This window comes from Maylandia zebra, linkage group LG6 (genome assembly GCF_041146795.1).
Source record: "Maylandia zebra isolate NMK-2024a linkage group LG6, Mzebra_GT3a, whole genome shotgun sequence".
NCBI classification, from domain to species: Eukaryota; Metazoa; Chordata; class Actinopteri; order Cichliformes; family Cichlidae; genus Maylandia; species Maylandia zebra.
Genome location: NC_135172.1, coordinates 34,716,078 through 34,742,776, shown reverse-complemented (window position 1 = coordinate 34,742,776; position 26,699 = coordinate 34,716,078). Strand labels below are relative to the sequence as shown.

At 37.3% G+C, this 26,699-nt stretch overlaps 3 protein-coding genes across 3 annotated transcripts; all 3 read right to left on the bottom strand.

Moving 5' to 3' along the window:
* Positions 1-658: 658 nt before the first annotated feature.
* LOC112429998 (polymeric immunoglobulin receptor) lies at positions 659-3,763 on the bottom strand. The gene is made up of 6 exons (XM_024802907.2): positions 3,650-3,763; positions 3,116-3,442; positions 1,830-2,150; positions 1,410-1,706; positions 1,147-1,178; positions 659-1,012 (listed from the first exon to the last, which is right to left on the bottom strand). Exons 1-6 carry the CDS (start codon positions 3,684-3,686, stop codon positions 998-1,000), a joined length of 1,029 nt encoding a protein of 342 aa, XP_024658675.2. The 5' UTR covers positions 3,687-3,763; the 3' UTR covers positions 659-997.
* Positions 3,764-6,474: 2,711 nt separating this feature from the next.
* LOC112434982 (polymeric immunoglobulin receptor-like) lies at positions 6,475-9,711 on the bottom strand. Its single transcript, XM_024802815.2, has 6 exons — positions 9,622-9,711; positions 9,086-9,412; positions 8,222-8,542; positions 7,801-8,097; positions 6,935-6,994; positions 6,475-6,629 (listed from the first exon to the last, which is right to left on the bottom strand). The coding sequence occupies exons 1-6, from the start codon at positions 9,656-9,658 to the stop codon at positions 6,475-6,477; spliced, it is 1,197 nt and encodes a 398-aa protein (XP_024658583.2). The 5' UTR covers positions 9,659-9,711.
* A 1,446-nt stretch (positions 9,712-11,157) lies between these two features.
* LOC101477127 (polymeric immunoglobulin receptor) lies at positions 11,158-26,031 on the bottom strand. Its single transcript, XM_024802936.2, has 10 exons — positions 25,953-26,031; positions 25,426-25,755; positions 24,799-25,119; positions 24,383-24,703; positions 23,954-24,253; positions 21,671-21,964; positions 16,584-16,619; positions 16,410-16,490; positions 16,241-16,317; positions 11,158-13,604 (listed from the first exon to the last, which is right to left on the bottom strand). Exons 1-10 carry the CDS (start codon positions 25,987-25,989, stop codon positions 13,497-13,499), a joined length of 1,905 nt encoding a protein of 634 aa, XP_024658704.2. The 5' UTR covers positions 25,990-26,031; the 3' UTR covers positions 11,158-13,496.
* Positions 26,032-26,699: the final 668 nt, after the last annotated feature.

Sequence of the window (26,699 nt, the reverse complement as noted above, 5' to 3'; positions counted from 1 at the left end):
CCATTTGAATAGACCTATGATAAGACTTGTTATATGCTTGTGTGAGATCAAGGATGACATCTACGTATCTCCGGGACTTGGCAGATGTTAAGTACTTCCACATTCTACCCTCGAAGCTTCGGGTAAATCTCTCCATAACGCTAGATTTAACCCTGCTAGCTGTTGAGAAATGCTTGATATTATATTGCTTCATCAGCTGTTTAAAGGTTGTATTATAAAAGCCTTTACTGGTTTGTAGTTTCATAGGGATCCTTCCCGCAGTAAGCATATCCTACAGCTGCCCTGTCTTGTTTGTGAGACATCTAACCCATGCATACTTTGAGAATACATCTATACATGTTGTCAGGTATCTCACATTATCATTATCTGCTGAATATTCAGGCATATCAACCAGGTCGGCTTGAAACTGTCTGTCGATCTCATTCACCAATAATCTATTTCTGGGAAAGTGTATCCTCACAGTTTTATGAAGAGTGTAAGTGTCATCTCCTTCTAAATAACGTGTCACCTGCAATAGTGGTGGCGTTACACCTGTTGCCTCTCCTGCTGCTATACGTAGCTTATTTACACCACCCAGCCCTGCAGAATGGGCTGGATCATGATATATTTTATACAAGGTGTTTTTCATGATCTGTTTGAGGCACAAATGACGCAGATGTTGATGTTAAGACATCTTTTTATTTAATTCACATTCACAATGAATACTGAACAGCATACATTAAATCTTACGCTTCCCTATGAGTAATTCATGATCATGCGGACCAGTCTCAGTTTAACAGTATCATCATAATCCAGTATGTGGTCGAGCACATCATCGATGGCTAGTTCTATGTTTAATGATGGTTTAAGGTCATGAAGAACAGACATCACAATGCATGTGGGATCATTCTTAGCCTTCCAGATGTTGTATGACCAGAGTAAGAGTCGGATGGCAGGGATGAGCCGTGGCGTTCATAGTCTCTTCATTATCTTGTCATAGTGGTCTGCGTAGAAAAACTCAACTGCGTGTCCTCTGTAAAAAATGAAAACCACAAGGTCTTAATTAACACACACACACACACACGCTAACCTACCATTTATTTATTTAGTGGTCAGACGGTCTTATGATTTTAGGTCTGAAAAAAGTGCATATATGTTACTACTCACCCCTATATCACAGGTCACACATCTCACAGTAACTATAAAGACAATGTGAAAATATTATGTTTTATTTGAAGCAATGTTAGAGCTGTAAAAAGAAATTAGATGACTGGTACAGTCTGTGCTTAGTGTAAAATATGGTATTGCTAATTTTTTTTCTGATCTAACTGCACACAACTAAACAACAAGCCACAGCCTTTGTTTCTACAGTGGGGACCAAAAGAAGGAACTCAATTAATTTCATTTGCATCAAAAAATGTTCATCTTACCCACTGACAGCTCAATCTTGGTGTAATTTCCAACTCTCCACTGTGGGTCTGACCCACACCAGTATGTCCCAGTATCATGTACATCTGAGTATCTGATCCTCACTGTGAAGGAGCTGGAGGCAGCATCATCTTGCAGTGTGACCCTTTGATCCATCGAGATGTCTGTGCATTTGTTGCGTTGGTCTCCCTTACAGAGGAACTTGCTGTTATTTCGGTGTTGTGGAGGATAAGGACACTGCAAAAGTAGTAGATTTCCTACAATACCATTTATGTGTTTTGCTTTGACACAGCACCACTCTGTCAGATCAAAAAAGAAATGGTATTATTTAATCATGAAGTATTCAAATTTCACAAAACTATTTGACTGCAAACAATGTCTTCTTGGCGCTGGTGTAAAGAGCTATTACTATGAACTCTCACCTTCAACTTCCAGCTCAACAGCAGAGAAAACATCCACGTCAGAGTTTCCTTGAACACCACAGAGGTACGATCCTGAATCATTACGAGTCAAGCTGTTAATGGTCACTGTGAATGTTCCTGACACTTTGTCATCATCAAGTCTGAATCGCCCATTTTGTTTGGTGTCAGAGGTGATCAGTGCCTGCTGCAGACATGTGGAGGGCCGGTTTCCTCTGCAGATGTACTTCAGGCTGTTGTGGTACCGAGACTCATACGGACAACTGACAGACTCAGAGTATCCCTCATAACTTTGAACTTTGGTCACAGTGTCACAGCAGCTGTCTGTCAAGAAGGTAAACAACACCAGAAGAAGTGTTACACCCATAAATGGCTATATATAAGGAATAAAATTTTCATATTTCAACTCATTGTTTTAATGTTTTTTGGTTTTGTTGAGGTTTACTTCTTCTTGACCTCATTGATCTGTTTGATATCCCAGCTGGAGAAGAAGGGTCAGATGAGGCTGGAGTATTTTTCATCAAAGCTTTATTAACAATGCACACTGGGAGATCCCCCTACATGCAGCCACAGCAAGCACCAAGTGGATCTGAGGAGCACCCCTCATACACACCTTTATAGAGTAAGTGGAGGGGCTGCCCTGTGCCACCCCTCTTCAGTAGTTTTCCACTAATTCTATTGTTCAGTCAGCTTTTACTCCTCATTTTCAACAGGCAGACCCCCACTGTCAATAAATTCCTTATTCTACACAGTTACACACCAGAACATATAGCTAGTTGACAACAAAAGTCCACTATAGTCCTCTGAACAGGGGTTGACAAAGTCATCCCAACAAAACACAGTTATGAATCATTTCCCGTTCTTCTAATCTACAGTCACACCGTATTATGTAAGTAAACCTAAGCACATTCTATTCTAATCATTGTTTTATTCTACTCACAAATGCTTCACATAGATTTATAAAGTTGTGACTTTTTTCTATCCTGCAGTGCTTGTATGACGGTTTAAATATATTTACTATTTGCATTTATTATTTTATCTCCTCATCAGTTTTTTAAGTGTTGTTGCTACTGGTCTGTAGATGTTTATCTATCAGGCTAAATCAGTGGGATGAATGAATGTGATCTTAATTAAAGATTCAACTAAACCCAACCAGTGACTGTTGAGTTAAACTACAGTTAAACAGTATGTTGATTTTACTGCAGATATAGCTGGTAATGGCAGTACGTTTAACTTTCTTTATATAATTTTTAATCACTTTAAATGTACAAATCCATGTCTTTATTTACCTGGTACTAATTTCAGCTCGACTTCAGTGTAGATATCTTTTCCAGTTCTGGTCACTCCACACCAGTATTTCCCAGCATCCGTGGATTGAAGATCAGCGATGGTTGTTGTGAAGATTTGTGCTGTTTTGTCATCATGGATCCTGTATTTGTTTTTCACGGAGTTTGATGTTGTAATAAGAAGATCACTGTCACCACAGTCGTTCTTACACAGGTACTTTTCATAAGATTCATAACCCTCATCATAAGAGCAGGAAACATTAACCTCTCTCCCCACATATCCAGTCACATAGATCACCCCTGCTTCACAGGTCACACATCTCAGAGTAACTGTAAAGACATTTTGAAAATATTATATTTTATTTGAAGCAACGTTAGAGCTGTAAAAAAAAATCAGATGACCAGGACAGCCATCTAACTTTTCATAACTGGTCCTGCATACTGCTCCTTAACAGTAAAACAGATAAATATACTGTTTAATCTACATCTGCCTTTGACCTTTATATGTTTATTTATTTATTCTTTTAAAATACTTACTGCAGAGGATGAAAAGCAGGTTTTGGAGGCTCCACATCTTTGCTTTGGCTGATTGAAATGTAAGATTTGAAAATGTTAAGAAGACACTGTGGTCTTTTACAGCAATGAGAAGGGACGTGCAGAGCTGAACTATCAGTACAGAGGGGATGGCGCTTTCTTCCATGGCCCTTCCTCTAAATGTATTTCAGTAATTTATAAAATAGCTGACATAGGCCATCTGGTGGTGAAAGAAGTATTCAGAAGTTAGAAGTGTTAAGAACAACGCTGCCAAAAAAAAAAAAAGTTATAACATCTAGGAAATTGTACCTACAGATTTGAAAGTCCAAGCTTTCACTGCAGAAAAGTAAACCTCAGAGGTTTTGTCTTTTAACCTGTTGACATTACCCATATGGAAAAGAAATAGTAAAAACATATATGATTTACTCATGAAAGTGGCCACTTTCATGAGTAAATCATATATAAATCATATAAGGATTACATGATTTACTCATGAAAGTGGCCACTTTCTCATTACTTTCATATATTTTTTTAGTAAGTATACAAAACATACAAGTTTCATTATATAATTTTTCAAGGGATCTTATATGTGTTTTCACTCTTGTATGCTTTTCATACAAGTTTCATACAAGACAGATAAAAACTTTATAAGATTTACATATATCTTTTCCATATGGGTAAGCATGCTTTAATATAAAAGCATCATTAATCTCCTGATTTTGTTTCAGTTCCAAAGCATGAATTCAAAATGGGGAGAATTTATAGAGGCCAATGCCGACATGTAGGGAAAAAATAATCTGCACCTCGGGACCTGCACAGATTCTTCTATGCATGGATAGGATAGACTGTCTGTGAGATCGAGGAGCTTCTTCCAAATTCTCCTCTCAGACAACTCAACTGGAGTCTAAAGTTCAGTTCACCGACTCCTTTGGCATTGGCTGCCTTCACTCTGCTGCTCTTGCAAACTGCCAACACATAGTGACAGACCTTAACAGATCCCAGTCCTCATAATAATAATAATAATAATAATAATAATAATAATGGATTGCATTTATATAGCGCTTTTCAAGGCACCCAAAGCGCTTTACAATTCCACTATTCATTCACTCTCCCATTCACACACTGGTGGAGGCAGCTACAGACTGACAGAGGCGAGGCTGCCATATCGCGCCATCGGCCCCTCTGGTCAACACCAGTAGGCGGTAGGGTAAAGTGTCTTGCCCAAGGAAACAACGACCAGGACAGAGAGCCCGGGGATCGAACCGGCGACCTTCTGGTTACAGATACGCTTCCCAACCTATCTATTTAAAAAAGTAAATGAAAGTAACAGATGTAATCGGAAAAGCAGTTGTGGTGATTATAGTTAATTTAGTTAAAATAAATGAAGATGAATAGAAATCAATGTACTATTAAATGTATTATTATGTTTCGCCAAACTGTATTTTATTTTATTTTACTTTGCTTATTTAGTTAGTTCACACTCATGTTGATAATTTACATTTGGAGAATTCTACATTTTTATTTTAAAAAGAGTAGAAAGTTTTATGAACACTCTAAGGAATACTAATGAAATGAAATATATGGAACCACAGCTGTGAACTCAATTCATGTTTTTCTATTATGGAAACTTTCATTACAGTGGATTTCTTCTGTTGTGGGCATGTTTGTGTAGACCTCTTCATCTCTACCTGGATCTTCATGGTGGCTACAGGTGCGTTGCTTTTTGTAGGTCAAGACACTTTCTTGATTTTCATAAATCTAAAAAAGAATCAGCACACAGTAAGCAGAACAATGAACGACACACGTTGCAGAGACCTGGGTTGTTGGAAACATTTTGAAAAAAATGTCTATACACTGGCATTTCAGCCAAAGTAGCCTTATGCTTCCTCCAGCAAGTCAAGTTGCAGTATTAATTTATGTTCATCCAGGGTTATAATAACCAAAATTTAGTAAACATTTTTTTTTAAGGAATTATAGTTAAGGGTAATAAATGTAACAGCACACAAATTCTCAGTGTTCTGGAAGTGCAGCCTGTTGGTCAATAGTCACTCTTTCATGTCAGTAACTGAAATTCAGGTGCTTTATCTCCATATTGTATTATTTCAAATCCTGGTTCTTACTTTTATGGCCTTGGGAGTTGGTGGTCCCCAACTATATCTTAGAACAGGGGTGGGCAACTCCAGGCCTCGAGGGTCGGTGTCCTGCAGGTTTTAGATGTGTCCTTGAACCAACACAGCTGGCTAAATGATCTCCTCAACATGTCCTGAAGTTCTCCAGAGGCCTGGTAACAAACTAATCGTGTGATTCAGGTGTGTTGACCCAGGGTATTATCTAAAACCTGCGGGACACCAGCCCTCGAGGCCTGGAGTTGCCCATCCCTGTCTTAGAACTAATTTACTCCCAAGCTGGATCCTTAGGTGGTCAATAGCCACTCTTTCATGCCACAATGTAACAATGCACCATGATACACTTACTAAAAGTGTACAGTTAATGTCACACTATGATATAGAAGTGAAAACAGGTCAAGGGAGCACTTCTCTTTTAACTCTTGTGTTCAAAACAATTAGACTACATCTTCCTATTTAATTAAATCGCCAAATAAATTTTACATATTAAAGGTTGTTTGGACTATGAGTAAAATCAGTCATTTCTTTTATTGTAATTATTTATAGTGGAGTGTGTTATAGACGCACAACTCTATTAATACTCTTTCTCTAAGACTTACTCTGCTTCCTGTTGCACCCATCACTTCCTTTGAGCTCTTTGTCTTGGGTGTATGTTTGCTCGTGGTGTCACCAGCTTCAGAAAATACACAGCATTAGATGTGGTTATGCTAGTTTTTCATGCACATCTGAGTTTAAGGGTCTCTGTGTGTATATGAATGTAACAATACCTTTGTGACATCTGTACTTATAAACAATTACTAGAACACACATTAGCAGCAGCGCAACGGGTACTGTGTAAACCACATAGAGTGCTGCATCTGAAAAATAGAAACCAAAAGAGAACACAGTAAAACTGCAGTTTCAATAACAATCTTTCATGGACCTAACAGCAGACCCGTGGACTTACGTAATGGTTTCATGATCTTTGGTTTATACGTTATGTGTGCAACTTAACTGTGGTTACTGGTGCACACACCCACAGATGTTTTAACATATTGGCTTGACCAAAACCAAATGTTAACCATAATTCATGGTGTAAAATGTATTTCTTGTCACAACACCTATCAGCTGAAGTACACAGTAACAAACACACACGTGTTTCCTGTATCTGTAAAAGTTTTACCTGGGATTCTTGTTCCCACTGTGGTGCCTGGAGTTACAGTGCTGGTGTGCTGCAGAAAGACTGTAAGAGAAAAAAAAAACTCTTAGTGCTCTCAGCAACTATATTTCAGAGACAGATTATAGTCAAAAAAGTCAAAAACACTGGGTCATTTGACCAAATGTTTGTACCAAAACACTTTTTCACGTTTTCTCCATTGAATTACCAGGAAACAGATAAATCAACCAAGAAACCAGTGCTTATTTCTGTTACTGTATTTCATGGAGTTTCATAGACATTAAATTGGTCATGTTTGTCAATCTGTTTTTAAAACCAAAGGTGATTGTGCTTTTGAGGTTGTAGCGCACAAACTGTGAAACAGACGTCCCCAGTCAGTCAGCTTGGCTGACTCAATCTTCAATCCACCCTATCTTCAGCCTGACGAAACATTTTTTAACTCTGTGTTTTTAAAAGTGCTACATAAATGAAGCTATTGTTATATATTCCATGGTATCAGTTTTCACAGTATTAATACTCAGGTGATAGTTACACTTTCAAGGTTTGCTTGATTCCTATTTTATATTTGTAGTTAATACATGCGAGCACATAGCACATAAGCTTGTATAACTTAACAAATTCTTACATACAGCAAAACAAAACAAACCCCAAAACAGATTTCAGATAAATGTTCATCTGATAAGTAACGAGTAGGTGAGGTTGTCAGTAGTTCTATTTCGGTGGTGCTATTTGTTGTGCTCACTGTGAGCTTCATGCAGACAGTTTTCTTTTTTCATTTGTTCACACCTCAGACAGCTGAACTGAGCCCAAACAAGCACACAGCTTACACATCTATTAGTTGCATTATATATACAAAATTGTTCATAGCATACCTGACAGCTCAATCTTGGTGTAGTTTCCAACTCTCCACTGTGAGTCTGTCCCACACCAGTATGTCCCAGCATCATCTGCTTCCAGTGCTGTGATCTTCATCATGAAAGAACTGGAAGTAGCATTATCTTGCAGTGTGAACCTCCTTTGACTCACCGCCATCTTTGTGCAATTGTTGCGGTGTTCTCCCTTACAGAGGAACTGGCTGTTATGCCGATATTGTCGAGGATAAGGACACTGCAAAGTTAGTGGATATCCTGCAGTACCATTTATTGTAGTTGATTTGACACAGCACCACTCTGTCAGATTGAAAGAGAAAAGGTATTTTAGAATCACCAGATATTCAGCTTGTTTGGAGCTTATTGAGGAGAAATCATTGATATATTCAGGCTGCTGTAATTAAGTATAACTATGAACTCTCACCTTCAACTTCCAGCTCAACAGCAGAGAAAACATCCACGTCAGAGTTTCTTTGGACACCACAGAGGTATGATCCTGAATCATTTTGAGTCAAACTGTTAATGGTCACTGTGAATGTTCCTGACATTTTGTCATCATCAAGTCTGAATCGCCCATTTTGTTTGGTGTCAGAGGTGATCAGTGCCTGCTGCAGACATGTGGAGGGCCGGTTTCCTCTGCAGATGTACTTCAGGCTGTTGTGGTACTGAGACTCATACGGACAACTGACAGACTCAGAGTATCCCTCATAACTTTGAACTTTGGTCACAGTGTCACAGCAGCTGTCTGTCAAGAAGGTAAACAACACCAGAAGCGTTACAGCCAAAAAATGGTTATATATAAAGAACAAGAGTTTTATATTCAACTCATTGTTTTAAAGTCTTTCACTTGCTTCACATACATGCTTATATGAGGGTTTAAATATATTTACTGTTTGCATTTATTATTTTATCTCCTCATTAGTCACTGATTTAATGTCTTTTGCTTGTTTCACATACATTTATAAAGTTGTGACTTTTTTCCACCATGCAGTGCTTATATGAGCGTTTACTGTTTGCATTTATTATTTTATCTACTCGGGAGTGTTTTATGTCTTTTTGTTACTGGTCTGTACATGTTTATCCATCGGGCTTAAGCACTGAGATGTCAGCATAGGAGCTTAAGATTGATTGTACTAAACTGAACCAATGAGTATTGAGTTAAGCTACAGTTTAACAGTATGTTGATTTTACAGCAGATATAGCTGGTAATGGCAGTACGTTTAACTTTCTTTATATAATTTTTAATCACTTTAAATGTACAATTCATCCTGTCCATGTCTTTATTTACCTGGTACTAATTTCAGCTCGATTTCAGTGTAGATATCTATTCCAAATATGGTCACTCCACACCAGTATTTCCCAGCATCCACAGAATGAAGATCAGAGATGGTCGTTGTGAAGATTCGTGATGTTTTGTCATCATGGATCCTGTATTTATTTTTCGAGGAGTGTGATGTGGTAATAAGAAGATCACTGTCACCACAGTCATTGTTACACAGGTACTTTTCATAAGATTCATAACCCTCATCATAAGAGCAGGAAACGTTAACCTCTCTACCCACATATCCAGTCACATGGATCACCCCTGCTTCACAGGTCACACATCTCAGAGTAACTGTAAAGACATTTTGAAAATATTATGTTTTATTTGAAGCAACGTTAGAGCTGTAAAAAAAAAAATCAGATGACCAGGACAGCCATCTAACTTTTCATAACTGGTCCTGCATACTGCTCCTTAACAGTAAAACAGATAAATCTACTGTTTAATCTACATCTGCCTTTGACCTTTATATGTTTATTTATTTATTCTTTTAAAATACTTACTGCAGAGGATGAAAAGCAGGTTTTGGAGGCTCCACATCTTTGCTTTGGCTGATTGAAATGTAAGATTTGAAAATGTTATGCAGACACTGTGGTCTTTTACAGCAATGAGAAGGGACGTGCAGAGCTGAACTATAAGTACAGAGGGGATGGCGCTTTCTTCGATGTCTCTTCCTCTAAGTGTATTTTAGTAATTTGTAAAATAGCTGACATAGGCCATCTAGTGGTGAAAGAAGTATTCAGAAGTTAGAAGTGTTAAGAACAGCACTGCCAATACAAGAGTTAAGAGATTTAGGAAATTTTACTTATAAAGCTTGCATTGTAGAAAACCAACTCGGAGGCTTTGTGTTTCATCCTGTTAACATTAAGCATTCATTAATATAAAAGCATCATTAATCCCCTGATTTTGTGTCAGTCCCAAAGCTTGAACCTAATTCAAAATGGGGAGAATTTATAGTCTTATGATGACAAGTTAAAAAAAATCATCTTCATTTTGGGGCTTGCACAGATACTTCTAATAAAGACTAACGGACCAGTTATTCCATTATTAATTAGCTCAGAATTAGAGTTAAACAGTTACTTGTACCACTTGTACCACTGTTTATAGACATGCAAACTGAAGTCCTTGCCTTTAACTATGTAATTAAGGTAATGCAATGTAATTCGGTTTCTGATATTTGTTTGCTTTGCATTGTCTACAGAAAACACACACACACACGTATAACAACCTAATTCTTGGAGTCTGCCACTCTCATCTGAACATTTATAAGTGTTCTGACCTGACACATTGAAGCGATTGCTGTCAACTCAGATTTCATGAAACCTTAAAAAACATTTACTTTGTACTACTTTCAGCTCGACTTCAGTCTACATATCATCAAATGTTCTGGTCACTGGACACCAGTATTTCCCAACATCCATAGATTGGAGATCATAGTTAAGGGAGCAGGTCTTTTGAGGGACTGAACGCTGGCGTGTTTTTGCTGCCACTGCTCTCTTTCGATACTTATTGCTTAGTATAGTTACACAGGTTTGTGCTATTCCCAGAACTTATATTTTCTGCCAGGTAAGTTGTTTCCTCGCCTTACTCGGTTGGGTGCTGTGCTTTCGGCCATATTTACTGTCAGCTGTTAGTTTCAGCTGTCACCTTCACCACATATGCATTCACAGCTCACTAGCTACAAAACCAACAAGGCTCTCTGGCATTAGAGCACACCTTTCCCTGGCCTTAAGTACTCCTAATTGCTGATTAGAGTCAGCTGTACAAAAGGGTGGCAACTAAGGCAGGAAGACAGCAGGACAAACCCACACAAGGTCAGTTTCACAGGATAACCTGCAAAGGCCGTAACAATGATAACTGTCATTAGATATAGGCAAAGGCAGCTCTGGCCCTTTTTAAAAACACCTTCATCGTTATTATCTTGGGTGTCTGTAGTACTCATCCACCTCAAAATCTGTTCCCTTGATGATGACAAGGAAGGAAGCAGGAACCTGCTGCTTTTTTATTTTTATGTTACACATTTCTTTACAGTACGCTAGTTGTTTTTGTACATTTTTAATTAATAACAAACACAGATAATACATTTTCTCAGACTCTTATCCTGAGAAATCATGAGGCAATTTTATATAATATACTGCAATTTTTATTAAACATACACTAAGCTGCTTGCAAATAAAATGCATTTAGTAGATTTGAAAAATGTGGTATATCAAAAAGTTTTGAAAGAGCTAATTGAGCCAATAAGCTTACACAGAGAAGCTTATTTTACAGAACAACAAAATAAGACAGCCAAAAGCCTGGAGAGCTTTATATTAATTAATAAACAGTTCAGCATCATTGCTCAAACAGAACAGGTGCATTGTGTCATTACCATGATTTTCTTATGTAGGACTGATGTTAACATGAAAAAGACACAGTGGTACAAATTAGTAAACAGCCCAATAACACGGAGTTTTTTTTGCCATCTTGGTGTTTAGAAAGCAGATAGACAAAGGGACTAGTTATGCAAACAAGCACTCATTTGTTAACAACCTGTGACTAACAGGTCATTAGGATATATGCATATCGTAGGTAATCTTCTATTCCTACTCTAATAATCAGTGTTAAACAAATACATCACCAGCAGGGGGCTCACTGTGAAACACTAACCAGTAATATTGCACGTAAAGGAAGATAATTTATACAATATGAAAGTTTTGTCAAATGTTCAAGTTGAAAGTTTTGTAGATGTTTCTGTGTATCATGAACATTTTACCTTTCACTGCTGTATTTTTGACTCCAAATGTCTAAAACTGACATTTTCAGCAAAGTGGGGACTTCTTTAAATAGTTCAAAACAATAAACCAAACAAAAACGAATATATAAAATTGAATAAATGTAATGTTTTATTACTGTATGTAAACACATTTGATTGTGTTCCACTTTTGTATTTGTTCACTTAAAAATCATGTGAAATTTTGCATTATTAGATTTTCACATTAAAAAAACAGCAGATATTTTTATGAACACTAAGCAATTAAAATCAAAGCTAGTAACTACAGATGCAAGTGCTACTTCCAGTTAGGTCCATTTATAATTGTTTTTATACCTCTTTGCCAGAACATATTCTAATTATAGTTATACAGTGGACATGGACATAATGCGTAGACTCTCAGCTTTCATTTGAGGGTATCCACAGTCAAATTGAATAAAGAGTTTTGGAGTTTCAGCTTCTTAACATGTGCCAACCGCTTTATAAAGGGACCAGAAGTAACTGGACAACTCAAAGGCTGTTTCATGGGCACGTGTGGGCACTTCCTGTATTATGTCATTATTAATTAAGCAGATAAAGGGCCTGGAGTTGATTTGATGCGTCATGCTTGCATTTGGAATATTTTGCTGTGAACAGACAACATGCATCCAAAGGAGTTCTCCATGCAGGTGAAAAAAGCCATCCTTAAGCTGAGAAAACAGAAAAACCCATCTGAGAAATTGCTTCAATGTTTGAAATGATAATATCTACAGTTTGGTACATCCTGAGAAAGAAAGAAAGAAAGAAAGAAAGAAAGAAAGAAAGAAAGAAAGAAAGAAAGAAAGAAAGAAAGCAAGCACTGGTAAACTCAGCAACGCAAGAAGACTTGGATGTTCATGGAAGACAACTTTGGTAGATGATCGCAGAATCATTTCATGGTGAAGAGAAACCCGTTTACAACAGCCAACCAAGTGACAGCACTCTCCAGGACGTAGGTGTATCGATATCCAAGTCTACGCTGGCGTGGAATGGCTTATGATCCAAAGCATTCCACATCTTCTGTAAAACACGGCAGAGGCAGTGTGCTTGGGCGTGCATGACTGCCAGTGGCACTGGGACACTAGTGTTTATTAATGATGTGACACAGGACAGAAGCAGCCAATGGAATTCTGAGGTGTTCAGACATACTGTCTGCTCAAATCAGGCCAAATGCAGTCAAATTGATTGGGCAGATGGACTTGTACAGATGGACAATGACCCAAAACATACAGACAAAGCAACCCAGGAGTTTATTAAACCAAAGATGTGGAATATTTTTGAATGGCCAAGTGGGTGACCTGATCTTAACCCAAGTGGGCGTGCATTTCATTTGTTGAAGATTTAAAAGAAGGAAACATAGTAACCGGTGATGTCCATGAGTTCAAGACTTGGGGGTGTAATTGCCAGCAAAGGGTTTCAATCATGTATTAGAAATTAACATTTTATTTTCACCTATTTAATTTGTCCAATTACTTTTGAGTCTCTTCAGCTGCATCTGAGTTGTTTCATTTGAAGAACCAAAATGAGAAAATAGTTGTCTCTGTCCAAATATTTATGGACTGAACTGTATCTTCTGTTGGGTTTATGGAAATTTTCATTGCAGTAGATTTATTCACTTGCGGTCAAGTTTTCGTAGTGTACTTCTACATCTACTTCTTCATAGACGTTACTGGTGCTTTGGTCATTGGAGGTCACCACACCTTGATTTTTATAAATCTAAAAAAGAATCAAGACACATTAAACAGAACAAATGAATGACACGTGTTGCAGAGAAATGAGTTGTGGACACATTTAGAAATGTTCTACAATTACACTAAAGCCAGTAGAAGTATTTCCTTATGGTTGTACACCTTAACAGTGAGTCAAGTTGTAGTGTAGACGTAGGGGTGGGTTTTGATTATAATTTTTCCGATTAGAATCGATTCTAGCTTGAATAACGCGATATTGATTCATTAAAATCCTGAGTTTTTTTAACAATTTTTAAGTATAAATTTATTTTGCCCTGAACACCAGAATCTCAGGTTAAACAGCAGGTAAACCGATTCTGCACAAAGACACAAGGACCCGCCGACGCATCAGAGTCAGTGAGATGTTGGCTTTCTCACCTGACGGCATGTACACGTACACGCTGAAAGCCGACATCTCACTGTTTCCGATGCGTTGGGTCCGCGCTTTATTTTTTTTTTGTGCTACATTCAGAAGCTGCAGGTTTTTGTCTCTCTCCAACCAAAATTGAGTGAACCAGCAGCAAAAGAAGATGCAAACTAGGCTTCACATTTTGCTTCACATAAACATCGTCATGAATTCCCTCTTACTTTGTCTCCACCACGATAAAATCACACTTCATGCACAGCTCTCTCTCTCTCTCTCTCTCTCTCTCTCTCTCTCTCTCTCTCTCAGTGTACTTCAAGAAAAGTTTCCCATCTCAAATCTTTTTTTTTTTTTTTGCATTATTTGCTTGCTTATTACCCACCAGTCTACCGTAATGTGCTCTCGGCCACTGTTTTTTTTAATTTATTTATTTAGTTTTAACTTAAATGACTTCTGACAAAAAAACCTTATTCCTGGTGTTCAATACTGAAGACATGTAAACTTTTTAAAAATTCTGCAAAATTAAAAAATGCTTGGCTCTAATAAAGCCTCTATAACTTTGCTCTGCTCCACTTTAGCAGCATCAGATAATATTCATATGTTGATTCATGTTTTTGTTCGTTTTTTTTCTACTGCTAATTATTTATAAGGTTATCTGCTATAAAAAGCCAGGCCAGGAAAATCTCCTTCATGTTTTTTTGTGCTTTATCCTCAGTTACTTTGACACAAAGGCATCTGCTGTTATGCTTACACCTTTGATAAAGTCTCACAAGTCAACTTTCTTTTTATAAATATAAAAATATGCATACACTGCACTGCCATCAAAATACTGATTCTAGATACAGATTCTAACACATGAAAAAAGGAACTTTTAACACAGCTTTTCCAAACGGCCTAGTTTTAATTTGGATGCTTAATTTATTTACTTTGCACACAGATTTAAAATTATTTCACAAAAACCAAAAACTATAAGCATCAAAAACGATTAGCCTTCTTGATTTAGGTCCATTGTGTATCCTTTTTGCTAGACAACAGACTGCAGTCATTTTTTTTTTATAGTTTTCAACAAATCCCACACATATCTCCTGGGCAATCCTGGCCCATTTGTCTTTGTTGCATCTTTTAAGTTCCTCCAGGTTTGATGGTCTTCTGGCATGGACCTTGGTCTTTCGTTCACCCCACACATTTGAAATAGAATTAAAGTCAGGGCTTTCAGCAAGTCAGTCAGAGATGTTCACTTTGGTCTTCTGGAGGTCATTCTTCACCAAGAGTGAGGTATCTTTTGAGTCACTGTAGTGACCCAGACCTAGATGTGCTACTAACTGCTTGAGGTTGTCTTTCATAATATTCACATATCTTTATATCTTTACGATTCCTTCCACTTTCACAAGTTTCCCAGTTCCAGATGCACTGGAGCATCCCTACAGCATAATCACAAAGTTTTCTTTCCAGAGTCTTTGAGATCGTTTCTTTCCTACCTCTCCCAGGCTTGTTCCAAAACGTGTCACTTTCATTGAATTTACTGATTTCACTCCAGTTCTTGACATTTTGAAATCCTGTAATAACTTTCTACATCTAAAAGTATTTTTCTCAAATCTAAACAGATTTGCTGAAGTTTTTGAACTGTTTGTAAACTGGAACATAACCCAGAGTTTTAACCACATCCTTGCATAGCAGCAGTTCTATGGCTGAATGAAAAAGGTCAGTTTTTAATAGGGCTTATTATACTGACTATGATAGTCACAATTGTTGTCTTGTGTGGAAAAATACGCCACCCAGTGGACACTAGAGGGACAGAAAATAATGAACAGAGAAGCAATTCAATGGTCACATGTATCTGTGGGCTGAAGTCAGGAAAGTTTCTGTTAGGCTGCCACTATAGTCGTCTTATAAACACCAGAAACACTGCATTGATTCTGGTATTATTTCCCCCAAATGTTTCTGTGAAAGTGTGCAAATTAGTTTGTTTAGAAATGCTGTGTTAAATTCACTTGTTCTGTTAAAAAAAAAAAAAACAGCCCCACCCTATGGGTTTCACAGGGTGGGGCTAATAATTGTGTCCTCATCTGTAAATGAATGTAGACATAACAAATCCAAATGGGAGATCCAATTAAATTCCAGTTGTCCCACATTCCAAACTAATCTTGCATATTAAACCCAACAAACAGTAAAAAGTCAGTTTTTTTTAATCCTAAATATTCATAATTGAGTGTGAGACAAACATACTTCTCTATTAAGACTTTACACTTTAGTTTTCTTACTTCACTTTGTGCTGCACCAATCACCTTCTTTGAACTCTTTTTCCTAGATGCATTTCTCCGCAGGGAGAGAACAGCTTCTGAAAACACACAGCATTAAATATGGTTATGCTGTATTTGCATGCACATTTGAGTGTAAGGGTCTCTCTGTGCATATGATAATAAAAGATACCTTCAATCCTGGAATGTCTGTACTTATAAACAAGAACGAGGATACATATCAAAAGCAGTACAGGGGGTATCACATAGAGTGCTGAAAAACAAACAAACAAAAAACTATTGTTCTCATAACACAGAAGTACACATTGACAGTCATACATATATAATATATCTTTAAGTTATTTACCTGGGTTCTTTTTTCCCAGAGTGCTCTGTGGAAAGACTGCAAGTGAAAATAACTATAAGTGCTCTTAGCAACGTTATATTAACACAGACTGTAATACAATGACAGGAGATGATAAACTAAAAATTTATCGCATGCCGCTCACTCTTTCCTTCCTGTCTCATTATGTAGAAAGAATTTCATTCTTATCTTTAGTATGTAGCAGGTCAAATCTACTTGTAACATATGAAATATACACTGTAAAAAAAAATTGTAATATAAAAGTATTTTACTGTGTATTTTACAGTTTTGTACTGTTTTTCTAGAATATGATTAAATTTACATAAATAGACTGTGATTTTACATTTCAAATGTAAATTAACGTAAAATCACTGTAAATGTAATAAAACATAATTTTCTTGTTTTGTAAATGTATTTGTCTGTACATATGCATATTTAGATTGTTAAAATACATTCACAAATGTATCATAATTTCACAAATATTTGTCCTTTATTTGAAAGATTGAACTGTTTAATTCAAATGTAATGCTATGGAAAAATATATAAAATGATTCTTATAAACTTTTTTTACATCAAATGATTATTATTATCATTGTTATTTAGGGCGATCGTAGCTCAAGAGTTGGCTCAAGAGTTGGCAGTTTGCCTTGTAATTAGAAGGTTGCCGGTTCAACAGTCTCTCTCGTTTCATCCTTGGGCAAGACACTTCACCTACTGGTGATGGCCAGAGGGGCTGATGGCGCGATATGGCAGCCTCGCCTCTGTCAGTCTGTCCCAGGGCAGCTGTGGCTACAACTGTAGCTTGCCTCCACCAGTGTGTGAATGTGAGAGTGAATGAATAGTGGAATTGTAAAGCGCTTTGAGGGTCTCGAAAAGTGCTATATAACTGCAATCCATTATTATTTAAACCAACTGTTAACTGTATATTTCTGTACATTTAAGTATTATTATTCATATTGCCGCATTCATTGACCTTGTTTATAGGTAATTTCATTGTTTAATCACATTAAAATGTTCCTAATTTAATGTTTAAAAGCACTTGATAAAGGCAAAATCCCATGTAAAATTAGGGCAACAAACTGTATTGTCATTACTCAAAGTTATTTTCTGTTATTTTCTGGTATTATTTTGGCGCCCCAGCTGCCGAAATATTCCTGGTTTTTTTTAGGATTTTGTTTTTTTTACAGTGTAGAGTGGAGAAAATAATTATTTGATCCTCTCAAATATCCAAATGAACAGAATCAACCTTTTGGGATCTGGATACAATTGTGTCATATTCTGAGGTAGGCTTAGGTAGCCTGGGGACCCTTATTGATACATGCCCTTGTTGGGATAAAAGCAATGACTGCAAAAGAAGTCTGCAACATTTTTATCTCACATTTAAAACAAAACCCCAAACCTTGCAAATCCTGTTGCTGTAAATACTCTAGTTTTCATTACTTTTGATCCTACCTTTCTTTACTCATCATTAAACAGAAACTATCAATTATTGAGCCAACCAAGCCCATAAAATGAAAGCAGTTTGTCAAAGAAACTTATTGTACAGAACAACAAAATAAGACCTCTGCACTAATTAGTTGACTAACAGTTCAGCATAACTGCTTAAAAACACAGCTGCACACAGGTGAATGGTGTCATCGCCATGATTTTCTTAAAGGGAGTAGTCCAAAACTATAAAAAGTCCAATCACACAGGGTTGTTTTTTTTTTTTTTTGCCATGTAGGTGTTTTTAAACCAGATACACAAAGGAACTAATTATGCAAACAAGGACTCTGAGCACTCATTTATTAACAACATGTGACTGACAGTTTGTTAGGAAATAAACACACTGTGGATAATTCTCTATTCCTACTCTTATAATCAGTGTTACACTAATACATCACCAGCAGGGGGCTCACTGTGTACTAATACTGCGTAGTGTGTAGTGTAGTAATACTGCAGGCAAGGGAAGGAAATTGATTTTCTCGGCTTATCTGAAGGATATCCGCCAAAGGCGAGTGCTGGGCTGTTTTCAAAAGATTTCTGTGTATCATGGACATTTTACTTTTCACTGCTCTATTTTTCAATCCAAATGTCTTAAACTGACACCCTAACAAAGTGGGAAATAATTATTTGTTCCTCTCCAGTTGTTTAATTGTAGATTCATTTTAATGGACAGAGACGGAGTATTAACCAAAAATTCTAAAAAGACTAAGTCAAAGGTTTGGAAATTTAACTAAAGATCTGAATAAACATAATACAAAATCTTAAATTTTATCTATCTATCTATCTATCTATCTATCTATCTATCTATCTATCTATCTATCTATCTATCTATCTATCTATCTATCTATCTATCTATCTATCTATCTGTCTGTCTGTCTGTCTGTCTGTCTGTCTGTCTGTCTGTCTGTCTGTCTGTCTGTCTGTCTGTCTATCTATCTATCTATCTATCTATCTATCTATCTATCTATCTATCTATCTATCTATCTATCTATCTGTCTGTCTGTCTGTCTGTCTGTCTGTCTGTCTGTCTGTATACATACATACATACATGTATATATATATATATAGTCGTGATTTACCAGCAGTACTAAGTAGGGCTCAGTTATTGTTTTGTGTATTTTACAGTTTTTCTCAGTTGCTTTGGTGCATTTCTCACAACAGAATTGATCTCTGCACCACTACTAAGGCTCTTCTCAAAACAATTAGTGCAAACTGCAAAACATGGTGGATAACTTGCAAAAGTGAGTCACTTCATCAAAAAGAAAAGTCAGTTGTTCAAAATAAGTAGTCAATGCTTCAAAAGCAAGTCCCTTAATCAAAACAGATAATACATTCATCAAAAGCAAGTACTTATATCAATCAAAGTGTCAGGGCTGTCACAATTACAAGTCATTACACCAGCACCTTTGGTCACAAAATCAAATGGTTTGAACATGTTCTCATTGTGACGGATTTCTTTGTAGGTGCTTCCCAATGACATGTCAAGTCTGGACAGCATGCATGGCATGTTGAAAACCATAAATTGTAAAGGAAAATCAAGACACTCCATATGCACTCTTGATAATATTTACAGTTTTTTACAGTCGCTAACAAGCGTTTGTCCAAACAGTTGTCACATTTGCAAAACTCTAAACACAATTAGCACAGCATCGGTCTGTTGTGGCCATACCATTCACACATTTCATGTCGTGTTCACCCAATATGCAGTCAGTGAACACATTTCCACAATGCTTACATTTTCTTAACAGACAAGTTATACCTCCCAACAAAACTATGGACTGTTCTTGTAGTATCTACGAATGTTACAGTTTTTCTCAGTTGCTTTGGTGCATTTCTCACAACAGAATTGATCTCTGCACCACTACTAAGGCTCTTCTCAAAACAATTAGTGCAAACTGCAAAACATGGTGGATAACTTGCAAAAGTGAGTCACTTCATCAAAAAGAAAAGTCAGTTGTTCAAAATAAGTAGTCAATGCTTCAAAAGCAAGTCCCTTAATCAAAACAGATAATACATTCATCAAAAGCAAGTACTTATATCAATCAAAGTGTCAGGGCTGTCACAATTACAAGTCATTACACCAGCACCTTTGGTCACAAAATCAAATGGTTTGAACATGTTCTCATTGTGACGGATTTCTTTGTAGGTGCTTCCCAATGACATGTCAAGTCTGGACAGCATGCATGGCATGTTGAAAACCATAAATTGTAAAGGAAAATCAAGACACTCCATATGCACTCTTGATAATATTTAATTGAAACTGTTCACAGCATTGTGCAAACTGGGGAAATACAGTAAATCAAACATTTTACAGCAAACATAAACTCACTTAGACAGTAAACCTCACTCCAGTGGTTATGAAACAAAAAAACAAAACTGAAAAACAGACACTGCTGCATATCAATCATTGATATCTAGACGCTCCCGTCTGTCTGCCCACATATTTGCATCAACATCACAGCGAATGTCAGCTCTATCGATGCATCGGGGAAAGTATCTTCTGGAGTGTCAACTCCACTCTCTGCAGGACTCTGCTGTGATGTCATCACAAGCTGCATCCATAGCTGCTAGCAGGGTCATTTGGGTATGTGGATGCCTGTCATATACCTTCCACCTCCAGGAAGAGAAAAACTCCTCAATTGGATTTAGGAATGGAGTGTAAGGAGGAAGAAACTCCATAAGTATCCTGTCGTGTGCTGCAAACCACTGCCCGACTACAGCAGAGTGATGGAAGCTAACATTATCCCAAACCACTACATACATTGTCCGATTGTCACCAGGATCATCCCTTTCATTTTGTGGGATTAGGTCCCTATAAAGAGCGTCCAGAAAAGCCAACCGGTGTTGTGTATTGTATGCACCAATACGAGGAATATGGGTGTGAACGCCATTTTCTGAGATTGCTGCACACATTGTAATATTTCCTCCTCGTTGGCCTGGGACATCAATGGTGGCTATTTCTCCAATGTGATTTCGTTCACGCCTTTTGCAAGATTGAATCCCGCTTCGTCAAGATATACAAACGTGTGCAGGGGTTTCATGGAAACTCCTTAAAAATAGGGTTTTCAAAATGGGTGTACAAAGTGTTTGACAAGATGTTCAACAATTTTGAGTGCACTGACACAAGCAATGAAATGAAGACTATTAGTTGTAAGGACAATGACTATTCAGCCGGTACAAGTATAAATAATTGTGACATTCATGATAAAAGAAAGGAGATAGTGATGAATAGCAAGTCAAAAGTGACCATTCTTTAGATATTTGTACTTACTCAACTGCTTCATGTCCAAAGGCATTTGCCTTTGGACGCAATGAACATGAAACCGCCACAAGGTTGTGCCAAAACGACTACATGTTGTGGAGGTTGAACTAACTGTTGTGCAAAGTTTAATTCTGTTGTGAGAAATGCACCAAAGCAACTGAGAAAAACTGTATTATTTTATTTTTTGGGTGGGTAGCACTGGGCTAACAGTTTTTATTTGATCACACCTCGGACAACTGTATGATCACCTACACTCTGTTTCCATAATGGAGCTCTAACAAACACATATCCTACAAACACATTTATTGTATTATCATAGTGTGTACAAAAGTGTTTAACATACCTGACAACTGAATCTTGGTGTAGTTTCCAACTCTCCACTGTGAGTCTGATCCACACCAGTATGTCCCAGCATCAGCTGCTTCCAGCTTTGAGATTATCACAATCAAAGTGCTGGAAGAAACATCTTGTAGTGTGAATCTGCTTTGATTCTTCAGCATATCTGTGCAGTTGTTTCGGTGGTCTCCCTTACAGAGAAACTTCCTGTTATCCCGGTATTGTGAAGGATAAGGACACTGCAAAGTTAGTGGATGCCCCACAGTACCATTTATTTTAGCTGATTTGACACAGCAGAACTCTGTATAAATGAAAGAAAAAGGTTATTTCAGAATCATCAAATATTCAACTGATGTAATGAAAACATTCAGATCAGAGTTTCTTTGAACACCACAAAGGTAATACCCTGAATCCTCTTAGCTCAAGCTGGTGATGTTTATGTATGTAATTTTTTTTTAACTTTTTATCATCATAAAGTCTGAATCGTCCATTTTTCTTGTTATAAGAGGTGATTAGTGCCTGTTTCCTCTGCAGATGGCTGTTCTGGTACTGAGGCTCATACAGACAACTAATGGATACTGAATATCCCTGATAATTCAGAATTTTAGTCACAGTGTCACAGCAGTGGTCTGTCAACAGGGGTAAAAGCATCAGAAGACATATTACACCCATTAAACAGCTGTATATATAACTTAAGGATTTCATATTTAACTCATTGAACAACTTCATATTTGTAAACTTGTGACAGTTTTCCATCATTTGATGCTCATATAGTGCTTTACATTTTACAGCACAGAAACAGATAATCCTGAACAAGCAGAAACTTTCTATGAATTCCCATTAACTGTAACTCAGTGTCAAACTGAATTTTACTAAGTCTTTGTTTACCTTTTACTAATTTCAGCTTGACATCAGTGTAGATATCTTCTGAACAGAGACTTGGAGGAGAGAGACCTAATATTTAATAATCCACATTCCACTGTTTTACTCTTTGGTTCAGATGTGGATACTGTATTGTTCTTTCTTTGTGATTTTTTACGTTAAGGTTGTTTATTGCTGGTTTTTAGTTTCTTTTTTGTCTGTTTGGGAGCTGACACAGTCTCAATGGAGATGGGTTTTTGGGGGGGTAGCAGGAGGAGAGACGCTGCAGAGAGGCGTGTAAGACTGCAACTCTGCTTCCTGGTCCCAACTCTGGATAGTCATATTTTGGGGGGTTTAATAAATTTGTCCATATTTCTAGAAATGAGAGCTGCGCCATCTGAAGTGGGATGGATGCCGTCTCTCCTAACAAGACCAGGTTTCCTCCAGAAGGTTTGCCAATTATCTATGAAGCCCACATCGTTTCTTGGACACCACTCAGACAGCCAGCAATTTAAGGAGAACATGCGGCTAAACATGTCACTCCTGGTCTGATTGGGGAGGGGACCAGAGAAAACTACAGAGTCCAACATTGTTTTGGCAAAGTTACACACCGATTCAATATTGACTTTAGTGACCTCCGATTGGCGTAACTGGGTGCCATTACTGCCGACGTATATTATGATTTTACTGTATTTATGTTTACCCTTAGCCGGCAGGTTTACATTTCCCTCAATGTTGCCTGCTCTGGCCCCTGGAAAACAATATGAAATATAGAGTGTGGAAAATAATTATTTGATCCTCTGCAATATCCAAATGAACAGAATCAACTTTTTGGGATCTGGATACAATTGTGTGTCATATTCCGAGGTAGGCTTAGGTAGCCTGGGGACCCTTACTAGATACATGCCCTTGTGGGGATAAAAGCAATGTAGAAGTTATAGTTTTTACAAGATTTTCTACTGTAGGAGATACAGTTTTTCCAGGAGTTTTTATTGTAGAAGGTACAGTGCTGGTATGCTGCAGAAAGACTGTTGGAGAAAAAACCCTCTTAGTTCTCTTAGAAACTTTATTTTAACACAAGAATCACGTTTTAGTAGAATGACTAGTGCAGAGGGTCCTACCCTAAAAATCTTAAACTATTCACACAACTGAAATTAGATTATTAATTAATGACATAATTAATTAATTTAGTCATTTATGTAGCAAACCATCCAGTAAAGAAGATAAAAAAAAAAAACTGGCCTCTAGTTCTGTTTGGCATATATTCTGTGCTTTGTGTGAAACACTATGAGGGCAGAGTTGTCATAATTCTATCACACTACAAACAACTGAATCACCAGCCGCAGTGTATGCTTTAAAAGCAGTGTAAAAAAAGCATGTAACTCATAGCTCTGTCTATTTTTCCTTTATTAAAATGTGTTCATCTCACCGACTGACAGCTGAATCTTGGTGTAGTTTCCAACTCTCCACTGTGAGTCTGACCCACACCAGTATGTCCCAGCATCATCCTCTTGTATCTTTGTGATCGTCACTGAGAAAGAGTTGGAATAAATATCATCTTGTAGTGCAAATCTGTTTTGACTCGTCCCCATGTCTCTGCAACTGTTGCGGTGGTCTCCCTTACAGAGGAACTTCCTGTTATCCTGATGTTGTTGAGGATAAGGGCACTGCAGAGTTAGTGGCTGTCCAACAGTACCTGTTATTTTAGTTGACCTGACACAGCACCACTCTGTCAGATGGAAAGAGAAAAACTATTTACGATTCAAAAATATTAAACTTTCAGAAAGACTTTTTTTTTTTTCTCGAAGAAGCTGTTTTCTTTTGGTTGGTATAATGAGATATTACTATGACCTCTCACCTTTGACTCTTAGCTCAACAGCAGAGAAAACATCATGGTCAGAGTTTGTTTGAACACCACAAAGGTAATGCCCTGAATCACTTTGGGTCAAGCTGCTAATTGTCACTGTGAATATTCTTGACATTTTTACATCATTAAGTCTGAAGCGACCATTTTCTCTGTTGTTAGAGGTTATTAGCGCCCGCTGCAGACATGTGGAGGGCTGGTTTCCTCTGCAGATGTACTTCAGGCTGTTCTGGTACTGATTCTCATGAGGACAATTGATGGACTCAGAGTATCCCTCATAACTTTCAATATTGGTCACAGTATCACAGCAGCGGTCTGTCAAAAAGACAAATGTATTAATTTTACAGAGTTTGTAAAATGTATTAGTTTTCTGTCAGCTGATATAATGAGATGTTACTATGACCTCTCACCTTTAACTTTCAGCTCAAAAGCACAGAAAAGATGCAGGTCAGAGTTTCTTTGGATGCCACAGAGGTAACGCCCTGAATCACTTTGGGTCAAACTGCTAATCTTTGTTGTGAGTTGTGTTGACATATTTTCTTCGTCAAATCTGAATCGCCCATTTTGTTTGTTGTAAGAGGTGATTAGTGCCTGTTGCAGACACATGGAGGGCCGTGTTCCTCTGCAGATGTACTTCAGGCTGTTCTGGTACTGGGACTCATACAGACAACTGAAGGACACTGAATATCCTGCATAACTTTCAACTTCTTTCACACTGTTACAGCAGCTGTCTGTCAAAAAGATCAACAGCATTAGAAAACACGCTACAGCCAATACAGATATGATGTTTTATTTAATTAGCTTGCTGCAACAAAATTGTATGTAATGGATCTTAAAAAAACCTGAACTAAACTGAAACATTGATAATGGCTAAAACTGAGGTGCAGGTCATATTTATAGCATTTAATGCAAGTAATGTTCTATCAGTTATATTTTTGTCTGTCGTTACATTGGAACCTATACAATAACAACGGGTTTGTACATATGATTTTACCTCAATTCAACATAAAATTCGATTTTGGGAAAGGTTTATTTACCTTGGACTAATTTCAGCTCGACTTCGGTGTAGATATCTATTCCAAATATGGTCACTCCACACCAGTATTTCCCAGTATCCACAGAACGAAGGTCAGAGATGCTCGTTGTGAAGATTCGTGCTGTTTTGTCATCATGGATCCTGTATTTGCTTGTCACTGGATTTGATGTTGTAATAAGAACATCATCATTGCTGCCACAGTCATTCTTACACAAGTACTTCTCATAAGACTCGTAACCCTGATCATAGGAGCAGGAAACTTTAACCGCACTCCCCACATATCCAGTTACATGGATCACCCCTACTGCACTGGTCACACACCTCAGAGCAACTGGAAAAAGAATGTAAAAGTCAACATGGTAGGTTTCATACTAACAATGTTAGTGCTGTATAACGAAATTACCAAGACTGAAAAAGCGTTTGGCCTACTGCTCCTAAATTACTAGAAGAGATATGTGTACTACTTAGTCTACATCAGCCTTTATATGGTCTTCATATTTTAGTTATTTACCAGTTTAAACAACTTACTGCAAAAGGTGAACAGCAGGTTTTGAAGTCTCCTCATCTTTGCTTCAGTTTGTCCATATAGAGCCTTGACAGGAAATTCTCTCAGGTTTAAAAAAAATCATGCCAACAATAGGTGTCATTTAACGCCATAGTAATGTGAAGGGAGGGGTAGAGCTGGACCATCAACACAGATGAGGTGGAGCATTCTTAGTTGGGCTTACACATTCCATCTAGTGGTTAAAGAAGATTTCACAAGCTTTCCATAATAGCATAGGATTGAATAGAATAGCCCTTTATTGTCATTGTACACACTGTTCCAAAAAATAGTAATGTCAAATTATTTTACTGTGTATTTTACAGTTGTGTACTGTTTTTCTAGAATATCATTACATTTACATAAGTAGACTGTGATCTGACACGTCAGATGTAAAATAACATAACATCACTGTAAATGTAATAAAACACAATTTACTTGTTTGTTAAATATATTTTGTTGTACATATGCATATTTAGATTGTAAAAATACATCCAGAAATGTCTCCCATCATGCCTTGGGACATGTGCTGCTGTTCAGATGTTCTTGTTTTATTGTTTATGGTTACGTTACTTTTAACTGTTATCTTGAATGTTATGTTTACGCCGTGGTGCAGCGTCACTGACAGTTGTTGTTTTGTAGAGAGAGTGCTGTACCATGAGTGACTTCTGTTGTGCTGTTGCTGAACCTTGAGGCATATTGTAGCACCGGCAAGTGTTATAATAAAGAGCTCC